The sequence below is a fragment of the Branchiostoma floridae genome, chromosome 2 (assembly GCF_000003815.2).
Source record: "Branchiostoma floridae strain S238N-H82 chromosome 2, Bfl_VNyyK, whole genome shotgun sequence".
Classification (NCBI taxonomy): Eukaryota; Metazoa; Chordata; class Leptocardii; order Amphioxiformes; family Branchiostomatidae; genus Branchiostoma; species Branchiostoma floridae.
In genome coordinates, this window is record NC_049980.1 from 13,061,234 (window position 1) to 13,082,453 (window position 21,220).

Below are 21,220 nucleotides of genomic sequence, written 5' to 3' on the forward strand. Positions count from 1 at the left end.
CATTTTGCTGTTGGATGGATCAGGAAGCGTAGGGTCCTACAACTTTGAGAAAGTGAAACAAGTTTTCTCAAAAGCTCGTCGAGACCTTTGACATCGGTCCATCTGGAACGCAAATAGGGGTTATCCAATACAGCACGCGTGTGAGACAGGAATTCTCCATGAACAGCTTCCAAAGCAAAGAAACTTTGTCCAATGCAATCGACGATATTGCATACATGCGAGGCGGTACACGGACTGGAAGGGCTATCAGGTATGTGAGCAGGTACGGCTTTGCAAGATCGGATGGAGCTCGTCCGGGAGTAGCAAAAGTGCTTATTGTCGTCACAGATGGCATTTCGTATGACGGAGTGGCAACACCAGCATATAAAGCAAGACAGAAGGGAATCCTTGTCTACGCTATTGGTGTGTCAGGCTACGACCTGACGCAGCTCGAGCAGATCGCCAGCAATAACAGGACCTTGGCTGTGGTGGACAACTTCAACCTGCTGGATAGTCTGAGAAACACACTTTTGACAGGAGTTTGTGAAGGTAAATATTATTTTACCTTTTTTATTAACTTGTCTGACAGTGTTGGTATGTTTTGAAATATTCATAAGCACTCTGATACTTTTTAGAAATTCTTGTTTTTTTATTCCTCCTTTAGTTGTGCCACCAGTCTTTGTATGTGTGACTTTGAATGTCCCATTCTCCATACAACTGAGAAACGTCGAATCGGTTGAATTCTCCAGCATCACCAGTGTTCTCCGGACAGAGGTAAGAAAAATGTTTCTTGACAGTTATTGCATACGATATAGCACAGATCATATATTGAAGCTTTGTCTGCGATACATTAACACATGGATATTTGCTAACTGGATTTGCACCGTTTTGCAGGTATCCAACTTGTTTATCTCCGTTCCGGGATTCCAAAGTACATCTATCGTCAGTTACCAACCTGCGTGAGTAGACTTATGATGCCAATCTTTTATCAGTATTGGCGTCATGTAAAGGTACGATTCCTATGGGACCGTGCTTTGGATCCTTTCATGAGTTAAAGTGGACGCCGTTGTACGTAGAGTTTTCTTAATTTAGCCTTTTGATGAATAGTGCTTTTTATACTTTGTCAATGCATTATATCAAATTTAAACAACATGCATTAATACCTCCGTCATTATGGTTGACTAGTGTGGGGAAGCAAAATGGCATTTCTGGATATTTTTCAGTCCTGGAAATCAAGTAAAAGCATCGATTGCTGTCTTTGTTGCCGAGTTTGCAGCTACAACCATGAAGCAAACCTTTACTACGGCTGTCAGTACTGGCAACCTGGGATCTATATCAGTAAACTCCAGTTCAGCCGCAATCATCGAACAAGGTAAAAAGATTTATCACTGCTACAACGCCATATCATTTCATTGTTTTTATCTCATTTCAAGGCCGCATGATTTGACAACGAGATTGCTTCGAGTGATACGAAGTGAGTTTGTCTGCTCCAGAGGCCAGAAAAGGCTACGTTTATCATAAAAAAAGAAATCGATATTTGTATAGAAGGTCCAAGTCCTATTCATGTTTCTCATACCACTCATGCATTATTTTCCAGAAACAACTTCATCCGCTGTAAGTTTCATTGTTCAGAACAATTGCAATGCAGATCTGCTCAACCAGGAATCAGCTGCCTACACAGCCATGGTTGCCCAAGTTGAGTCTGCGGTGAGAGTACATTACGAAATATTTGGACATGTAGATGACAAGTATTTTATGAGCGATTGGAAATCTGTGCCTATGTCCTTAACCATGCAGAAGGTATCTGTAGTCTTGAATCTAATGGACTATTAAAGCTATCTCTATGGAAGGAAATATTAGACCCATGATTAGGGCATCAATATATTTGCAGTCCTTTGCGTAACTTCGCCTTTTAAGTGTTCTTGTCCATTGCCATGAATTATCAAGAAGGAAATTAGGCATTTTGCAGCATTACCTTAACCGATACTTTCTCTTTGTCATCTTAGGTACTGTCAACTCTTGGAAACATCCCAGGAGTGGTATCGATGGAAGTGACAAGCATCAGTTGTTCGTAAGTAGTTTTATATAGAACAACTGAAGTGACAAGTTTTAAAATAGAACCTTTGCTTTACAAGGTAAAACAAAGACTTACCTTGAATATGTTATATGTTCGCAAGTGAGTTAGTTGGAAGTATCGGTTGGCTTTCCCATTAATGAAGTTGATATATAAACATACATGTTGTTTTACAAATGACATTGCAGTGGACTAGATATCTTGGTCTCTGTTTCCCTGACGGTTACGCTGACGTCCTCTGCTGCTGTCGTCACAACCGTTTCTACGGCTGTTTCGTCTGGATCGATTGGATCAATCACAGTGGACCCGACCTCCTTCGTCACTGGACAAGCTGGTAAATAGTTATTCATTGATTGTTAAAAGATATGCAACTCCCAGTCTGGACGTCTTTTATCTAATAAATTGATGAGATTCTTTTTTTGCTGTTAGCCCTTTGTCTGTCTCTCTATTTGTGTCTATATTTTGGAAATTGGCTATTGTTGCCCACTTTTCGTTATACATTTGCAGCCACTCTTTGCCGAAATCCACTGGACATCATCTTTCTCCTGGACGGATCAGGAAGTGTGGGAGCCTCCAATTTCGTGAAAGTCAAGCAGTTCACCAAGAAAACAATCAGTGGATTCGACATTAGTCCTTCCGGAACTCAAGTAGGGGTCATTCAGTACAGTACACGGACCAGACAAGAATTTTCCATGAACTCTTTCGTCACCAAAGAAACACTATCCTCTGCGATTGATGAAGTGCAGTACATGAGAGGAGGGACTCTGACTGGAAAGGCCATTCGCTACGTGACGAAGTATGGCTTTGGCAAGTCTGATGGGGCTCGCCCGGGTGTTCCGAAGGTTGTCATCGTCGTAACTGACGGTGTTTCCTACGACGCAGTTGCTGCACCTGCATTGGAAGCACAACAAAAGGGAATCACTGTCTACGCTATCGGAGTCTCCGGATATGACGCAGATCAGTTGGAACAAATAGCCAGTAACAATAACACGCTGGCATTTGTGGACAACTTCAATCTTCTGGATAATTTGAGGAACACGCTGCTGACAGGAGTGTGTGATGGTGAGGTTTATTCTATCATCTTTCACTCTTTGAGTTTTTCCCACCAGAAATGTTTTTTTTCACACCAGAAATGTTGTTTGTTACATCTATACGTATTAAGCAAAACTTGTCCCAGACAGGCAAAAGTTGAAGGCAAGATGAAGTCTTCAGTATTATTGTCATTGAGATTGGATCACAGACAAATTCATGTGGATTTTTTTCATGTATATATATTAACAGTGCTGAAATCCTTACAAGTGTCTTCACCTTTATTGCAGCTGCCACACCGGTTTTTACCTCTGTTACGGTGAATGTGCCGTTCACTGCTGATCTGAGAAATCCGGCATCGGTTGCGTTCACGACCCTCTCCACTAGTCTTAAAACAGAGGTACGCACCTGTTATTATCCCTGCTATTTAGGCTCTAAATAAGATTGACTATTGCATATCTCTGAAATGCGTAATATACGTGTGTGTTGATTTAACTTCTTGATCTCTTTTTATAGATAACAAGTGTACTTGTATCTGTTGTGGGAGTCCAGAGCGTTTCAATTGTCGGCTTCCAACCAGCGTGAGTATTGATGGCTAAGCTAGAATATTTTAAGCTTACACCTTACTTGATAGGCAGTAATGTATAGGATTGATGTTAATTTTGATGTACTTTTGAGGCTTTGAAAATATTTTGAATAACTCTATACAGCCAATGCAATTTCTCCGCATATCCTACATATTAAAAGAAGTGTCTAGCTTTAACTTGACTTTTTTTATTTTCTTCCGAAGTCCTGACAACCAGCTCAAAGTGTCCATTGCCGTAGCTGTCTCTCAATTTGCTGCAGTCACAATGAAGCAAACATTTGTCACCGCGGTACAGACAGGGAGTTTGGGATCAATAACTGTGGTCGCAAGTTCAGCTGCTTTTGTGGAAGAAGGTGAGAAAACACTTCTCGCGTTACATCATTTCACTTTCTGTTCTTTTCGCACATATCAGAATGTTGCTAAGATTACCCAACCTCTTGACTCTTAAGTCTTTCTTTTCTTTACAGCAACGTCTGTGGTGACTGTATCACTTGTAGTACAAGAGACCTTCACCGCTGATCTTCTTAACGTAGAGAGTCAAACATTTGCCACGTTAAAGACGCGCATAGAAACTCAGGTAAAAAAGGAGTGTTATGACACTGTTAAATTCGTTTCAATTCTTTTGTTATCGTTACGAATAAGCTGAATGTTTGATAATACATTGACTAATATGAATATTTGCTTTTCAGATGTTAATTGCATTTAGCAATGTAACTGGCGTCTCAGCTGTGCAGGTCACTGAATTTCGTTCTTCGTAAGTAACCAATATAGCTTAATCACATTTTCGAAATATCTATTACCCTTACTTTATTTGACCTGTACGTTGTCAACTAAAGTTTGCCACCTCCGTAAATAATTGTAAGAGTAGCTGATGTTTTGATCTCGCAACTTGCCTTTTCAGCGGCCTCAATATCTTGGTGTCTGTTTCCCTGACGGTTACGGTGACGTCATCCAGTACTGTGATAACAACGGTTTCCACGGCTGTTTCATCTGGTTCACTTGGCTCCATCACCGTGGATTCTACCTCCTTCGTTTCGGGAGAAGCTGGTAAGGCAATCTTGGGCAGGAAAAGGGCATTTTCTGTTTAATGATAAGCACATCTTACCTGAAAATACCTGGTGTTTATTCAACAAAAGCCATTGGTGTATGGAATTTGTGTTATCATTTTTTGTACTGTGTTAAACTGTCGTTGTGAGTCTCTGACAACGATTGTGTTTCTTTCCAGCCACTCTTTGTCGAAATCCATTGGACATCATCTTTCTCTTGGACGGATCAGGAAGTGTGGGGGCCTCTAATTTCGAGAAAGTCAAGCAGTTCACCAAGAAAGCAATCAGTGGATTCGACATTAGTCCTTCCGGAACTCAAGTAGGGGTCATTCAGTACAGTACACGGACCAGACAAGAGTTTTCCATGAACTCTTTTGTCACCAAAGAAACACTATCCTCTGCGATTGATGAAGTGCAATACATGAGAGGAGGGACTCTGACTGGAAAGGCCATTCGCTATGTGACGAAGTATGGCTTTGGCAAGTCTGATGGGGCTCGTCCGGGTGTTCCAAAGGTTGTCATCGTCGTAACTGACGGTGTTTCCTACGACGCAGTTGCTGCACCTGCATTGGAAGCACAACAAAAGGGAATTACTGTCTACGCTATCGGAGTCTCCGGATATGACGCAGATCAGTTGGAACAAATAGCTAGTAACAATAACACGCTGGCATTTGTGGACAACTTCAACCTTCTGGATAATCTGAGGAACACACTGCTGACAGGAGTGTGTGATGGTGAGGTTTATCTTATGCACAAATGATCCACATCTTTCAGTATCTTCTATTATCTATGTCATTTGTTATATCTATACGTATTAGGCAAAAATGGTCCCAGGCTGGGAAAGGTTGGGGCATGATGAAGTGTTCAGAATTGTTGTCTTTGAGATTGGATCACAGACCAATGTAGATTTATGTATGTATTGATGTGTTAAGTGTGCTCAAATTCTTACAAGTGTCTACCCCTTTCTTGCAGCTGCTACACCGGTTTTTACATCTGTAACGGTGAATGTGCCGTTCACTACTGATCTGAGGAACCCGGGATCCGTTGCGTTCACGACCCTCTCCACTAGTCTTAAAACAGAGGTACGCCACTGGTATTATCCCTGCTTTTGAGATTTTAAATATAATGTTTAATTCCTTATCTCTGTAATGCGTAATACGCGTCTGTTGATTTACCATCTTGATCTCTTTATAGATAACAAGTGTACTTGTAACTGTTGTGGGAGTCCAAAGCGTTTCGATTGTCGGCTTCCAACCAGCGTGAGTATTGATGGTTATTAAGCTAAAAATATTTGCAGCACACGCAATCACTATTGGTAGGCAATGATATATTGGATCGATGTTAACTAAGATGTACTTATAGGATTGATGTTAATTTTGATGTACATTTGAGGCTTTGAAAATATTTGGAAGAACTCTATACAGCAAATGTCATTTCTTCGTATCTCCTACATAAAAGAAATGTATACCATTAACTTGACTTTTCATTTTCTTCCGTAGGCCTGCCAACCAGCTAAAAGTGTCCATTGCCGTAGCTGTCTCTCAATTTGCCGCCGTCACAATGAAGCAAACATTTGTCACCGCGGTACAGACAGGGAGTTTGGGATCAATAACTGTGGTCGCAAGTTCAGCTGCTTTCGTGGAAGAAGGTGACAAAACTCTTTCTCGGCATACTCCTTACCTTTTCTGCTTTTGTTTTGTATATTTCGGAATGCTGCTAAGGTTGCCCTACCCCTTGACCCTTGAATCTTTCTTTTCTTTACAGCAACGTCTGTGGTGACTATATCACTTGTAGTACAAGAGACCTTCACCGCTGATCTTCTTAACGTAGAGAGCCAAGCATTTGTCACGTTAAAGACGCGCATAGAAACTCAGGTAAAAAATTATATAATGCTGTTTAATTCGTTTCTATTCTTTTGTTATCTAATACGGTGATAGTGTGATTCCTAATGTATTGACTAATGATGATATTTGCTTTTCAGATGTTAGTTGCATTTAGCAATGTAACTGGCGTCTCAGCTGTTCAGGTCACTGGATTTCGCTCTTCGTAAGTATCCAATACAGCTTAATACAATTTCCGAAATATCTATTACCCTTACTTTATTTGACCCTACGTTGTCAATTAGGGTTTACAACCGCCTAGGTGATTTAAGCCTAGTAGCCGAAGTTTTAATTTCCTAACTTGCCTTTTCAGCGGCCTCAATATTTTAGTCTCAGTTTCCCTGACGGTTACGGTGACGTCCTCAAGTACTGTGATAACAACCGTTTCCACGGCTGTTTCATCCGGTTCACTTGGTTCGATCACTGTGGACTCGACTTCCTTCGCATCTGGAGAAGCTGGTAAAATTATTTTTTTGTGAATTGTTAAACGATATGTTATTCCAATCACCACAGTAGTTTGTTCTCCCTGGTGTTGTTAAGAACCTTACTATATGCATTTATATTGTTTGGCTTTATGGAGGAATATAACTTGTTCCTTTTTGCAAAACAATTTGTGCTATGTGGCGAAACAACCTTTTCTTATGGGAAATGACTTTGACGAAATTACAATGTAGTGAAACGACTAGTAATCGTTTAAATGAATCTATTCACCCGTACATTAATTAGCTCCTATAACAATGCATTATGTTTATCACTCTTTTCAGCAACAGTTTGTCGCAACCCACTGGACGTCATATTTCTTCTCGATGGATCTGGAAGTGTTGGTGTAGTTAATTTTGAGAAGGTTAAACAGTTCACCCTTAAGACAGTTATAGGCTTTCATATCGGACCGACGGCAACTCAAGTCGGCATCATTCAATACAGTACAAGGCCTAGGCAGGAATTTTCCATGAATTCATTCCAAACGAAGGAAAGTTTATCAACAGCAATTGAGAATGTTAACTATATGGCCGGTGGGACCCTGACTGGAAAGGCAATTCGATACGTTACCAAATATGGGTTTGGAGAATCTGACGGAGCTCGTCCTGGCATCCCGAAGATTGTCATCCTTGTAACAGACGGAGTGTCCTCTGACGACATAGAGCAGCCAGCGCTAGAGGCACAGCAGAAGGGCATCAGTTTATATGCCATAGGTGTATCCGGTTACGATATGGACCAACTGGAACGGATTGCAAGTAACAACAGAACTCTGGCAGTGGCCGAGAACTTCAACCTACTTGACAGTCTGAGGAATACTCTGCTTACAGGGATTTGTGATAGTATGTTCAGTTTCCTTCTTGCAAAATTAGCAAAATAATTTCTTGCTAATTAAGATTAACCCCGGATATTTCTTATTCATTCTCGTTTTAAAGCAACTTTATCCGTAGGCACGGCGTAATTTGTAATCTAAATTGATATTCTATGTTTACACATGTTTATGATGTTCAAAACATAGTATTTTCTCCTCACAAAGCTATATAGTTTGGATGGCATCGTTCGGATGCAAATTGAATAGTTTGGCTAAAAGTGCTTTTCTAAACTTTTAATCATTGTTGCACATGTGAAAGTGAATTATGTCATGACTCTCTGTTGCAGTCACTCCACCGGTATTTGCGTCACTAACTGTCACCAGACAGTTTACTGTGGTTCTTCGTAATTCTGGCTCTGAGGAATTCAAGACCCTGGCAGCCACTGTAAAAACAGAGGTGAACTTTGTTATGTTAATCATAGTGCTGGCAATAAATAATTGAATTGTTACTTGCATTTATTGACAAATTAGTAATCGTTGATATGATGATAAAGATAAGTTATGATGAATTTTTAACGTCTTGTTACAGATTCACAGTCAGCTTGTGACGGTGGTTGGGTTTCAAAGCGTGTCTGTCATAGGATTTCAGCCAGCGTAAGTCAAATGGGTTTGGCAATATAGGCTATGTCGCTATCTCATAAGTAACACAGCTCCTACTAGATTGTTGCCAATCTTGTCCGTCAGCCGTTTTCGGCTTGTCTTGTATCGATTCAAAACGTAAGCATTTTCTTTAGTTAGCCGTACTTAGTATAATCAATCCCGGAGAACGTTAACGGCTTCTACATTAGCTTGACGCCAACAAGTGATGGATCCATTGCAATTGCATTGATACTGGGATAGGGTAAAACTATCAAATGGACTTATACGAATTGTTTTATTTTTATTTTTTCTACCGCAGTGATTGACCATAAGGATAACATTTTGGTGGTGGGAAAAGGAGAAATTTAAACAATCGTAAAAAATCGTGTCAACTGAAATCTTTAACTGTGTTTATATGCCCAGGGCTGGGAATACGGTGAAAGTGGTTTTGGTCATCAATACGCAAAAGTTTGCAGAACAGGCAATGAAGACTACTTTCAGTACGGCGATTTCCTCTGGGTCAATAGGCAGTCTGGTTGTCGATGCATCCTCTGCTGTTTTCATTCAAGAAGGTAAGCATTTAAGGCGGACTGTCAGTGCATTCAGGAGTACAATTAATTCCAAAAGAAATTGATACTCAGTTGACGCTTGTTTGAAAACTTTAAGATGAAGTAGTTTATTTCCAGAAATTGTACTGATTTTGTGACTTATTCGTTGTTAACAGAAACAGCGGAAGTGACGGTATCAATCAAGGTTGAGGAAACTTTTACTGCAGCGCTGGTCAATGTGGAATCCAGTGAATATGCCACTTTCAAGACGAGAATTGAAAACTCGGTATGTTTGGCTACCCATGAATGCTCCTTATTTTTTTCATCTATATCTTTTAAATTACTTACCTGTGCATTGCTGGATATTTACACATACAATCTGGTATAGGGAAGTTATATATAGACATTCAATACCTTATTTGGCTACGTTTGCATTGTAACTACAAAATTCTTTTATATCCCATAGATGTTGTCTACATTGTCATCTTCGTCTGGTGTGGTGTCGGTATCTGTCGCAGAGGTCAGGGCAATGTAAGTTACGTTTTTTTTACTACTTTTGCACTTTTTAAATAGCTTCTATTTGCATTTGCATTTTGAAAGAAGGCCTTTCGGTACGAAAAAAAGTAAGCATTTTTCATCTCAGCATCGTTGACCAAATAGCAGGACCTTTCTGTTTTGATGGCATCTAAGTAGTAATCAAAATTATTTATTTAACTCACACGTACACGCTATTTGGTTAAAATTGAATATTTACAAAGCGCCATATGTTAAGTATTATAATTATATACAGTGTACCGTAAGAAGGCATGAATGACCTTTCAGTATTGCAGACGGAAGAAGAATAAAGTTATTCAGGCTTTTTCAGTGCCTATTTCAATACATTGGTACATGGTGTGACCCGTTATTATCGTTTGCCTTGTCTTTAACAGCGAACTGCAGATTATAGTGATTATCAAAATCACTGTGACAGTTTCCACGGTGGCTGCCGTTACCTCAACTGTCTCCGTCGCCGTGGCTACGGGATCTATCAGTGGCATCACTGTTGACGCAAGCTTCTTCTCCTCTGGCGAACAAGGTGATAACAATACATTTATATACCAAAAGGCCTGACAACATGTTGAAATATCGATCCTGTTAAATCATAACGTAAATATTATTCGGCATATTACAGCAGACCTACCACGTCTATTACTTCATTTATTTTTTTGCTTATCGAGCTTTCCAGAATGAATATTCAACTAGAAAGGCCGACATTTGCTTAAGAGCAAATACAGCATATTTCAGCCATACCCCTTCCCACGCAACATTGGACTGTTCCAAATCACCCCTGCGCAAAAATGGAACATCATATTAACAGTACATTATTCCCCAAAGGGGACTGGTATTGTGAATTGATTCCAGGTAAAAACAGAGCTTGCTTCTATTTTTCAGAAAATGACAATAATCACATTCCATTCAGAAAATTTTCATCATGACTGAAAATTGTTGAATGACTTCATGTAATGTCATTAACAATTTTCAGTACGATAACTTGGTGTAAGTTTAAAAAAAGTATAAGCTCCTTGTGATGTGGGTACATTTATTATTGCAGTGAACTTTTTTTATTCAAGTAGGGCAAACGATTTGATAATTATCAAGCAGGTGCAGGTACTGTAGGAGCGTTTGTTTTCTTCAAGCTGTAAAACTGTTAAACTGTTTTACTTTGTATGCAATCAGCCATCGAGCCTATTCTTATTTTAGTTTAACAACTTCCTGCCAGACCCGGAAGATACGATTGAACCTTGTTCGAGGATTTTATTTTCGTCTGTCTGGTCAGTCTGTTCATACCCTGGCGCTGAGAGTGTTTTATTGGGCTGAAACTCTGGCAGTTTAAAGTTACTTACAATTTAAATGTTCAAAGTTTATGTCAAACAACAACAGCACTAGGAAATGGGGCCACTATAGACAGGTGGTCACTATAGAGAAAATGCTGATCTATTGACTAGGAGCCATACGTTACACATGATTTCAGTACACTGATCATTAATCATATAAACATTGCACAGGTAAGCCAATTGTTTAGATGTACAATTAAGTTCAAATAATTCTGAAGAGAAATATTGATGAGAAAATAATCATTCTCGCCACTGTCTAACTTATAATTACGTATCAAAACTAAACGCAGATTTTCTAACTAACGCATCTTTCGCCGACTTCATCAAAGGACCGCCGGCTACCAATCAAACACGGCTGTTGATTAGACTTAGAGTTTCAAACAGTCATGTGCTGTGTGCCAGTTGACAGCAAACTTCATGCTACGTGATGTTTTACATTGCTTGGACCTTCTTTCCTACAGCGGTGCTTCTACAAAATATTTAGACTGTAACACTGAGTCCCACATGTTTTATAGAATAGAATTTGACTTGTTTGATTTGAAGTTTTTGCTGGGTATTTTTCTTGAAACATGTCCGTGGGAATATCAGCGAGGCGGCGACGTAGGGATATCAGACCGTCAACAAAAGTCGCACGGCGGCTAACGGCGCAGCGAAGATACTAGCGCTATAAATAAGCGCTTCAACTAAGGATGGCAACCCGTACAATATTTTTGTATCTGTTGAGCTAAGTTAAGTTTGTTGTTTATGAGGTTTTAGTTGTCTTTGAAGCTTTGACCCGAAAATACCATCGCTAGCGTTTCAACTTCGGATAACAAGTTATAAGTACTGTTGAACTCAGTAACGTTAAAGTTTGTTTTTAGTTGCCTTTGACGGTTTGACCTGAAATAGTGTTACGCTAAACTCCTGAAGAGAAGTTAAGTGACTGCTGCGATTATCATAGATATGCCCCTAAGAACTGATACAATGTAAAGCCTTCTGAATAGTCTAAAATGCGAGAGCCTTAGGCGGGCTTCGCTCCCCCTGGCGGGAACACTGCTATATACGGGATCATGAGGCCCAGCTTATGAATATTAATTAGCCTTTGGCCTCCTCTTCGCTGATTGGCTAGGTCTTTGATTCAATTAACTCTCCGGCTGACGCGCACAGGTGTGGCTCTGTGCGGGGTCACGGAAGGTCGCGTCAGGAGGCCCAAAGAAAACAAATTTCCCCTCAGAAAAGTGCCAAAATTAATCATTTTAAAGTTGTTTATGTCAAACATTTTACTTGAATCTTGTTATCAAGTATCTAATGCCTATCTATACCAAATTTCAGGTCATTTAATTCTAATACCAGGGTACAGGAGCCAAAAGTGTCCTTTTTTGGTCAAAAATTGGCCAAAAATCGCAAAAATAAGCATTTTGTTGCACTGTACACCAAAAGTGTTATTGAATTTATATGAAGGGATTATCAAGGCACACCTGTGTCAAATTTCAGCTCATTCGGTTGCAATACCAAGGTACAGGAGCCAAAAGTGTCCTTTTTTGGTCAAAAATTGGTCAAAAAATCGCAAAAATAAGCATTTTCTTGTACTGTACACCAAAAGTGTTATTGAATTTATATGAAGGAATTATCAAGGCACATCTCTGTCAAATTTCAGCTCATTTGGTTGTAATACCAGGGTACAGGGACCAAAAGTGTCCTTTTTTGGTAGAAAATTGGTCAAAAAATCGCAAAAATAAGCATTTTGTTGTACTCTACACCAAAAGTGTTATCGAATTTATATGGGGGCATTATTAAGGCACATCTCTGTCAAATTTCAGCTCATTTGGTTGTAATACCAGGGTACAGGGGCCAAAATATACAGTTTTGGTCTAAAATTGACCAAAAAATCTCAATAAAATCATTTTAGAGGCAGATATGAAAAAACTGAGAAAAAAGCATCAAGGTATTGGCCCATTCTACTTCTGTGCCAAATTTCAGGTCATTCGGTCCAGGAACGGCGGAGATGAATCACTTTGAAGATTTGACAGGAGAAAGAAAGAAAGAAAGAAAGAAAGAAACATTACGAATACTAGAAAGGCCGACATTTGCTTAAGAGCAAATACAGCATATTTCAGCCATACCCCTTCCCACGCAACATTGGACTGTTCCAAACCACCCCTGCGCAAAAATGGAACATCCTCTTAACAGTACATTATCCCCCAAAGTGGACTGGTATTGTGAATTGATTCCAGGTAAAAACAGAGCTTGCTTCTATTTTTCAGAAAATGACAATAATCACACCTTCCATTCAGAAAATTTTCATCATGACTGAAAATTGTTGAATGACTTCATGTAATGTCATTAACAATTTTCAGTACGATAACTAGGTGTAAGTTTAAAAAAGTATAAGCTCCTTGTGATGTGGGTACATTTATTATTGCAGTGAACTTTTTTTTATTCAAGTAGGGCATACGATTTAATAATTATCAAGCAGGTGCAGGTACTGTAGGAGCGTTTGTTTTCTTCAAGCTGTAAAACTGTTAAACTGTTTTACTTTGTATGCAATCAGCCATCGAGCCTATTCTTATTTTAGTTTAACAACTTCCTGCCAGACCCGGAAGATACGATTGAACCTTGTTCGAGGATTTATTTTCGTCTGTCTGGTCAGTCTGTTCATACCCTGGCGCTGAGAGTGTTTTATTGGGCTGAAACTCTGGCAGTTTAAAGTTACTTACAATTTAAATGTTTATGTCAAACAACAACAGCACTAGGAAATGTGGCCACTATAGACAGGTGGTCACTATAGAGAAAATGCTGATCTATTGACTAGGAGCCATACGTTACACATGATTTCAGTACACTGATCATTAATCATATAAACATTGCACAGGTAAGCCAATTGTTTAGATGTACAATTAAGTTCAAATAATTCTGAAGAGAAATATTGATGAGAAAATAATCATTCTCGCCACTGTCTAACTTATAATTACGTATCAAAACTAAACGCAGATTTTCTAACTAACGCACCTTTCGCCGACTTCATCAAAGGACCGCCGGCTATCAATCAAACACGGCTGTTGATTAGACTTAGAGTTTCAAACAGTCATGTGCTGTGTGCCAGTTGACAGCGAACTTCATGCTACGTGATGTTTTACATTGCTTGGACCTTCTTTCCTACAGCGGTGCTTCTACAAAATATTTAGACTGTAACACTGAGTCCCACATGTTTTATAGAATAGAATTTGACGCAGAACAGCGTTTTTTGCTGGGTATTTTTCTTGAAACATGTCCGTGGGAATATCAGCGAGGCGGCGACGTAGGGATATCAGACCGTCAACAAAAGTCGCACGGCGGCTAACGGCGCAGCGAAGATACTAGCGCTATAAATAAGCGCTTCAACTAAGGATGGCAACCCGTACAATATTTTTGTATACCGTTGAGCTAAGTAAAGTTTGTTGTTTATGAGGTTTTAGTTGTCTTTGAAGCTTTGACCCGAAATATTTTAAAGTCAAACTGCTGAAGAGAAGTAAGTGACTGCTACGATTATCGTAGGTATGGCCCTAAAAAACTGATAAAAGAAGCCTTCTCAATAGTCTAAAATGCAAGAGCTTCCGGGGGGGCTTCGCCCACCTGGGTCCCCCCCACAGTGGCCCTGCCCTTGGACCCCGCCAGGGACATTCGGCGGCCCTGGACCCCTGTCCGACGCTTTGAAAAAATCCTAGCGAGAAGTCTGTACGGCCTGAGTCTTCAAGTTAACGTATTGTGTGGTCCCGCTTATGAATATTAATTAGCCTTCGCTTTCCTCTTCGCTGATTGGCTGAACCATTAATTGAATTAACTCTTCCTGCCGGCTAGACGCAGGTGCAGATGTCGGCTCTGTGGGGTGAACGTCCGAAAGGTCATGGCATGGAGAACGAAAGAAAACCAATTTCCCCTAAAAAAGGTGCTGTAATTAAGCCTTTTACAGTACTTTATGCCAAAAATTTTACTTGGATCATTTTACCAACTATCTTATGCCTATCTATACCAAATGTTACTCATACCAGGGTACAGGGGTGCAAAATATACCGTTATAAGACCGTCAACAACAGTCGCACGGAGCTAACAGCGCAGCGAAAATACCATCGCTAGCGTTTCAACTTCGGATAACAAGTTATAAGTACTGTTGAACTCAGTAACGTTAAAGTTTGTTTTTAGTTGCCTTTAACGGTCTGACCTGAAATAGTGTTACGCTAAACTCCTGAAGAGAAGTTAAGTGACTGCTGCGATTAGCATAGATATGCCCCTAAGAACTGATACAATATAAAGCCTTCTGAATAGTCTAAAATGCGAGAGCCTTAAGCGGGCTTCGCTCCCCCTGGCGGGAACACTGCTATATACGGGATCATGAGGCCCCGCTTATGAATATTAATTAGCCTTTGGCTCCTCTTCGCTGATTGGCTAGGTCTTTGATTCAATTAACTCTCCGGCTGACGCGCACAGGTGTGGCTCTGTGCGGGGTCACGGAAGGTCACGTCAGGAGGCCAAAAGAAAACAAATTTCCCCTCAGAAAAGTGCCAAAATTAATCATTTTAAAGTTGTTTATGTCAAAATTTTACTTGAATCTTGTTACCAAGTATCTAATGCCTATCTATACCAAATTTCAGGTCATTTAATTTTAATACCAGGGTACAGGAGCCCAAAGTGTCCTTTTTTGGTCAAAAATTGGCCAAAAATCGCAAAAATAAGCATTTTGTTGCACTGTACACCAAAAGTGTTATTGAATTTATATGAAGGGATTATCAAGGCACATCTGTGTCAAATTTCAGCTCATTCGGTTGCAATACCAAGGTACAGGAGCCAAAAGTGTCCTTTTTTGGTCAAAAATTGGTCAAAAAATCGCAAAAATAAGCATTTCGTTGTACTGCACACCAAAGGTGTTATTGAATTTTTATGGGGGCATTATCAAGGCACATCTCTGTCAAATTTCAGCTCATTTGGTTGTAATACCAGGGTACAGGGGCCAAAAGTGTCCTTTTTTGGTCAAAAATTGGTCAAAAAATCGCAAAAATAAGCATTTTGTTGTACTGTACACCAAAAGTGTTATCAAATTTATATGGGGGCATTATCAAGGCACATCTCTGTCAAATTTCAGCTCATTTGGTTGTAATACCAGGGTACAGGGGCCAAAATATACAGTTTTGGTCTAAAATTGACCAAAAAATCTCAATAAAATCATTTTAGAGGCAGATATGAAAAAAACTGAGAAAAAAGCATCAAGGTATTGGCCCATTCTACCCCTGTGCCAAATTTCAGCTCATTCGGTCCAGGAACAGCGGAGATGAATCACTTTGAAGATTTGACAGGAGAAAGAAAGAAAGAAAGAAAGAAAGAAACATTACGAATACAATATATTTCACCATACTATGTATGGCTGAAATATAACAATATATTTCACCATACTATGTATGGCTGAAATATAAAAATGGGCCGTCAAGAGGTGATTGAATTTCCAGGCCGGCTTCTCTAGAGACACAGAAACATAAAAAACGTGTGTAAGAAAAACAACTACCAAGTAATAGTAGTTGTTGACGAAAAGAATCAACTGACACGTTTTCTTTTTTTCCGTCTCAGCTCTTGCCTGTGGAAATCCCATAGATATAATTTTCATGCTGGATGGGTCTGGGAGTGTGGGACCAGACAACTTTAACAAGATGAAAGAGTTTGTGAAAAAGACTGTTGGTGGGTACCTGATAGGCCCGTCTAACACAAGAGTTGCTGTGATGCAGTATAGCTCATCGGTGCGTATACAACTACCATGCCATATAATTATTGTATTTATTGACTTCGTTTTGATAGCTATTGTATCTTTGATACTGCAGGTGGCTTTTAATTATTCTACGCTTTTAACCTGAAGGCAAAAAATCAATCTATTTGTCCCGCTTGAGCAGGTCAGGCAGGAGTTTGCGCTGGACGCCTTCAACACTTTAGAGGATCTACTTGTTGGAATCGAAGAGATTAGATACATGAGAGGAGGCACTAGAACTGGTAAAGCACTGACAAGGCTACGAAGGCAAGGATTCCTGGAAAGCAACGGTGCACGCAAAAACGTGCCTCACGTAGCTGTTATTGTCACGGATGGACGGTCCTCCGATAGCGTAGACCAAGCAGCCCTTGAAACTCGACAGAGTGGCATAGTGTTGTATGCTGTCGGTGTGGGGAATTACGACCTAGGTCAGCTGACGGACATTGCCAGCACGAATGAGACGCTAGGTGTCGTTGATAACTTCAACCTCCTTGACGATGTCCGAAACTCTTTGCTGTCATCTGTTTGTAGTGGTAAGTCATTTTTTTATAAGTCATTTACTATCGCCATCACCACATAAGCTTTAATATTTACAATTACTACATATATATGTTGTTCTTCATTACTTCATTAGACAACAGTCTATTCTGGCTGGTTGTTTCTGTACATAGATTCTTTGGGGAAAATTGATTTGGAATATATTTTCAGCTACCGCACCCGTGTTCGCCACCTTTGTGGTGCAGGCTGTCTACTCAGAACAGTTAAGAGACCCAGGATCGTCTACGTTCGTCTCTCTTGCAGAGCAAGTTCGCGTGAACGTACGTAAATGCCCCTTCCTTTGATTGACTAAATGCAATTATACTTCAGAGTTCAAGCATACTGTAACATTTTATTAAATCTTCGAGTAAGTTACAATATCTTTTGCATAAGTTACAACATCTTTAATCTTTAACATCCTTCTGCCAAACAGATGGTGTCCACCTTTAGCAGTGTGGTTGGCTTTCAGTCTGTGCAAGTTGTTGAATTCCGACAACAGTAAGTTGCTTATGTTGACTATATCATTTTATAGTTAACAGTTTTGTTTTAGAAAACTATCAAATTCAAATCTATATAATTTTTTAAAATCATTTTACCACGTCACTACAACGAGATCTACTATTTCTATCTGAGTTACATGCACTTTGTTATTATGATAGAATTCAATATATCAAGTGTTCCACTAGTCAATTAACTCATGTTTTTACAGGACAACAACAACCGTTACAGCTGTTGTATCCATTTCCGTAACGACGTATGCAACCGTGACCCTGACGCAAACCTTTAATACAGCTGTGAACAGTGGGACCATTGGCTCTTTGACTGTTGTCCCTGGGTCCGCTGGAATCGTCTCTCAGGGTTGGTGTTTTGATTTGTCATTACCTATACCTAGTATGAGCTAGATCTTTTGCCTTCATGTTTATTGTTAGATTTCAAATGTGGTATCTTCAATTCCAGACACTTTCTTAACTGGTATTGTGCCGTTTTAACAGAGACACAGAGTGTTTTCACGGCCTTCGAAATAACTCAGTCTTTCACGTCTGCACTTCTTGTTACGACATCAACGGAGTACGTGCAGCTCAGGAAGACAGTGGAGACTTCGGTAGGGCTGTTGTTGATATCTCTCTCTTGATATATATATATATATATATATATATATATATATATATATATATATATACTGTTGAACATGAGTAGATTCGTTGTATAATGATACTAAGTGTAATATACACTCAGCACAAAAAGTTTGGAATATCAACTGCGGTTGATCATATTTCTGTTGTTTCTGCATCAATTTCAATATATTATATATCTATAGAAAGGTTGCATGATTTTCTTTCCAATGATATCAAACTCATTATCATTGTTAACACATGGAACATACATTAGGCCTGCTAACGTGAGTGGGTCACGACAAAAAAGTGCCCAAATTCCCCCGTTTTTGTTCAAAACTGTATCGTCTGGTTATGGCCGCGGGTGACAATGATTCAATCAATCCGTTTTTCACCTAACGTTTGGTATACAGAACATCCAAGTTTCTTTTTAGCATATCTGAGTAGAGTATTTTATGAGTGTAAATTCATGGAACGAGCACCAGGCCTGCTTACATACAATGGGTCCTAAAGATAAAGTGCCAAAATTACCCTACTAAAGTCAATCACTTCATTCTGCTCATTTTCTTCCGTCGGTATTGACTTGTGAATGAAGGCAAGTTGACTAAACAGGACATGTCAATCAAATCTGCTGTTACTCTTTATTCAAACAAAAAAATCTGAACCATGGCAAGAGGTGATCAATCGAGTGCTAGCCATAAGCCGTAGGAAGGCTATTCCACCCTAAGACTGTACTACAGCGTCCAATGGTCCTTTCTCTGTGTGGACTGGTGTTGTAATCTTGCAGAATGGCATTTGGTCCAATATTAAAGAGGTAGGATATTGTGACTGGATGGAGGATGGTGTCCCTATATCTTACCACATTGAAGTTGCCTGGAATGATGACGAGTCTTGTTTTTCCAATGGCGGTTATACCGCCCCACACCATGGCGCTGCCTCCACCACCAAATGCCGAAAGTTACTCTTGCCTTGTCAGCGTGCGGTTCTCCTTGCTGCATCCGCGCTTTGATTCTGCCATCCAACTATTGAAAAGGCAGAATCACACAAGTGTGCTAAAACCTTGTATGTTCCGTATACCAAATGTGAGGTGAAAAGAGGATTGATTGAACCAGTGACACACGCGCCAATACCAACAGGACAATACAGTGTTGAACAGAAGTAGGGGAATTTGGGCACTTTTTTTGTGTGACCCACTCATGTAAGCAGGCCTTGTGCTCGTTCCATGTGTTTACAATCATGATAAGTTTGACACCATATGAAAGAAAATCACACAAGCTTTCTATTGATATATAATACATTGAAATTGATGCATAAATAACGGAAACATGATATACCAAAGTTGATATTCCAAACTTTTTGTGCCGAGTGTATATATAATACAACTATTCCAACAGTCTCGTTGCAGTATGGTATTGTTAGTAACTGTCGATTATGCTTGTTGTGCTTGATATATGATCATTTTAGAAACTTGCACAATTTGCCACACAATTAGTTACACAGTTATTATTTTGCGGAGCGTTTATATGATCCGTACCCTTAATTCACTCTTTCAGATACTTTCCACTCTTTCGGCTGTTTCTGGAGTGTTGTCTGTCCAAGTAGTCGAATTCAAAGCTATGTGAGTACATCCGTCTATCCACGAGAGCAGATCCATGCGTTTACTATAATACTGAAATAAGAAATATAATGCCCAGTATACTTACGTATACACAGTTTTCAGATAACCTTTACAATCATACGTTAACTTCGTATATATATGAACGTGACTGTATATGTGTAGTTTGTAGACTGAATCATGTTTGAAAAAGCTTATCGACTTCGATTGTATATGAATGTTTGTGTACATTTATTCATATTTAGGACTTATTTGCCCGATAATGCATTTTTTTATAACATGAGTGGGTAGATACAAATTCAAATGGAGTCACCATTACCTTTGACGGGAGGGAAACAACTGTCTTTATCTACTCAGTGACCGCATATACTTAGAAACATTAACTGCCCATGGCACAGAGTTCCTTGACTGATCATATGTAGCGTAATGAATAATATCATTTCCTCAACAGAAATCTGAACATAGTAGTTACGATAAAGATAGAGGTTACTGTGACCTCCTCTGCGTCTGTCGTTACCTCCGTGTCTACCGCTGTGGCAACTGGAACTATCGGAACAATCACTGTCAATTCTCAGTCATTCTTCACAGGATCAACAGGTAACATATAGTAGTAACGATATGATAATTCATCTTATCATAGCAGAATTGCTAAACGGTGATAGTCTTGAACGATAATTTCCTGACGACTTTAACTATTCAGGATTGTAACAGTGACCATATTTCCATAACAATGCCCTGTTACACACTATTAGAAAAAGTAAGTCACTCCTAACTTTTTGTATCCTTACACTTTATAGCACCCCCTTGCAACAATCCTGTGGACATCGTCTTTGTCCTCGACGGGTCCGGGAGCGTCGGTCGCAGAAACTTTGAGAAAGTACAGGCAGGCGTCAAAAAGATTGTAGGTGACTTTAATATCGCGCTGGACTCCACCCGTGTTGGTGTTGTACAGTACAGTAGTATTGTTCGACAGGAATTTGCTCTGGACACATTCAGCAACCTTCAAGGCCTTGAGTCAGGAATCCAAAGCATTCCCTATATGGCAGGTGGTACAAGAACAGGTATGATTTCGTCTTCCTTTTTAATGGTGTATTGGTGTCTAAATCACTTTTAAAATCCTGAAATATGTCTTCTGTGATTGGTAATGTTGCTCAGGTCCAACCGTAATTATTCGGGCATTTATTGTTTCGTTCTCGTGTTGATGGAAACGTTTAGTCTAAAGCTATGGTATATTCATGATCATTCCAGGTGCTGCAATGGAATATGC

General features: G+C 39.6%; 1 protein-coding gene across 1 annotated transcript in view; it reads left to right on the plus strand.

Moving 5' to 3' along the window:
* Positions 1–67: 67 nt before the first annotated feature.
* LOC118404179 overlaps positions 68–21,220 on the plus strand; it is a 47,632-nt gene continuing 26,479 nt past the window's right edge. Inside the window, exons 1-37 of the mRNA XM_035803203.1 lie at positions 68–528; positions 644–753; positions 874–938; positions 1,203–1,351; positions 1,577–1,686; positions 1,986–2,050; positions 2,242–2,387; positions 2,561–3,115; positions 3,373–3,482; positions 3,599–3,663; positions 3,873–4,021; positions 4,136–4,245; positions 4,358–4,422; positions 4,570–4,715; positions 4,894–5,448; positions 5,687–5,796; positions 5,909–5,973; positions 6,214–6,362; positions 6,479–6,588; positions 6,696–6,760; positions 6,908–7,053; positions 7,359–7,913; positions 8,230–8,339; positions 8,472–8,536; positions 8,945–9,093; positions 9,246–9,355; positions 9,536–9,600; positions 9,999–10,144; positions 16,518–16,684; positions 16,835–17,222; positions 17,398–17,507; positions 17,660–17,724; positions 17,936–18,084; positions 18,219–18,328; positions 19,892–19,956; positions 20,405–20,550; positions 20,751–21,014. Coding sequence (XP_035659096.1) covers positions 159–528; positions 644–753; positions 874–938; positions 1,203–1,351; positions 1,577–1,686; positions 1,986–2,050; positions 2,242–2,387; positions 2,561–3,115; positions 3,373–3,482; positions 3,599–3,663; positions 3,873–4,021; positions 4,136–4,245; positions 4,358–4,422; positions 4,570–4,715; positions 4,894–5,448; positions 5,687–5,796; positions 5,909–5,973; positions 6,214–6,362; positions 6,479–6,588; positions 6,696–6,760; positions 6,908–7,053; positions 7,359–7,913; positions 8,230–8,339; positions 8,472–8,536; positions 8,945–9,093; positions 9,246–9,355; positions 9,536–9,600; positions 9,999–10,144; positions 16,518–16,684; positions 16,835–17,222; positions 17,398–17,507; positions 17,660–17,724; positions 17,936–18,084; positions 18,219–18,328; positions 19,892–19,956; positions 20,405–20,550; positions 20,751–21,014 — 6,079 coding nt within the window. The 5' untranslated portion in view covers positions 68–158. The remainder of the gene's footprint in view (positions 529–643; positions 754–873; positions 939–1,202; positions 1,352–1,576; positions 1,687–1,985; positions 2,051–2,241; positions 2,388–2,560; positions 3,116–3,372; positions 3,483–3,598; positions 3,664–3,872; positions 4,022–4,135; positions 4,246–4,357; positions 4,423–4,569; positions 4,716–4,893; positions 5,449–5,686; positions 5,797–5,908; positions 5,974–6,213; positions 6,363–6,478; positions 6,589–6,695; positions 6,761–6,907; positions 7,054–7,358; positions 7,914–8,229; positions 8,340–8,471; positions 8,537–8,944; positions 9,094–9,245; positions 9,356–9,535; positions 9,601–9,998; positions 10,145–16,517; positions 16,685–16,834; positions 17,223–17,397; positions 17,508–17,659; positions 17,725–17,935; positions 18,085–18,218; positions 18,329–19,891; positions 19,957–20,404; positions 20,551–20,750; positions 21,015–21,220) is intronic.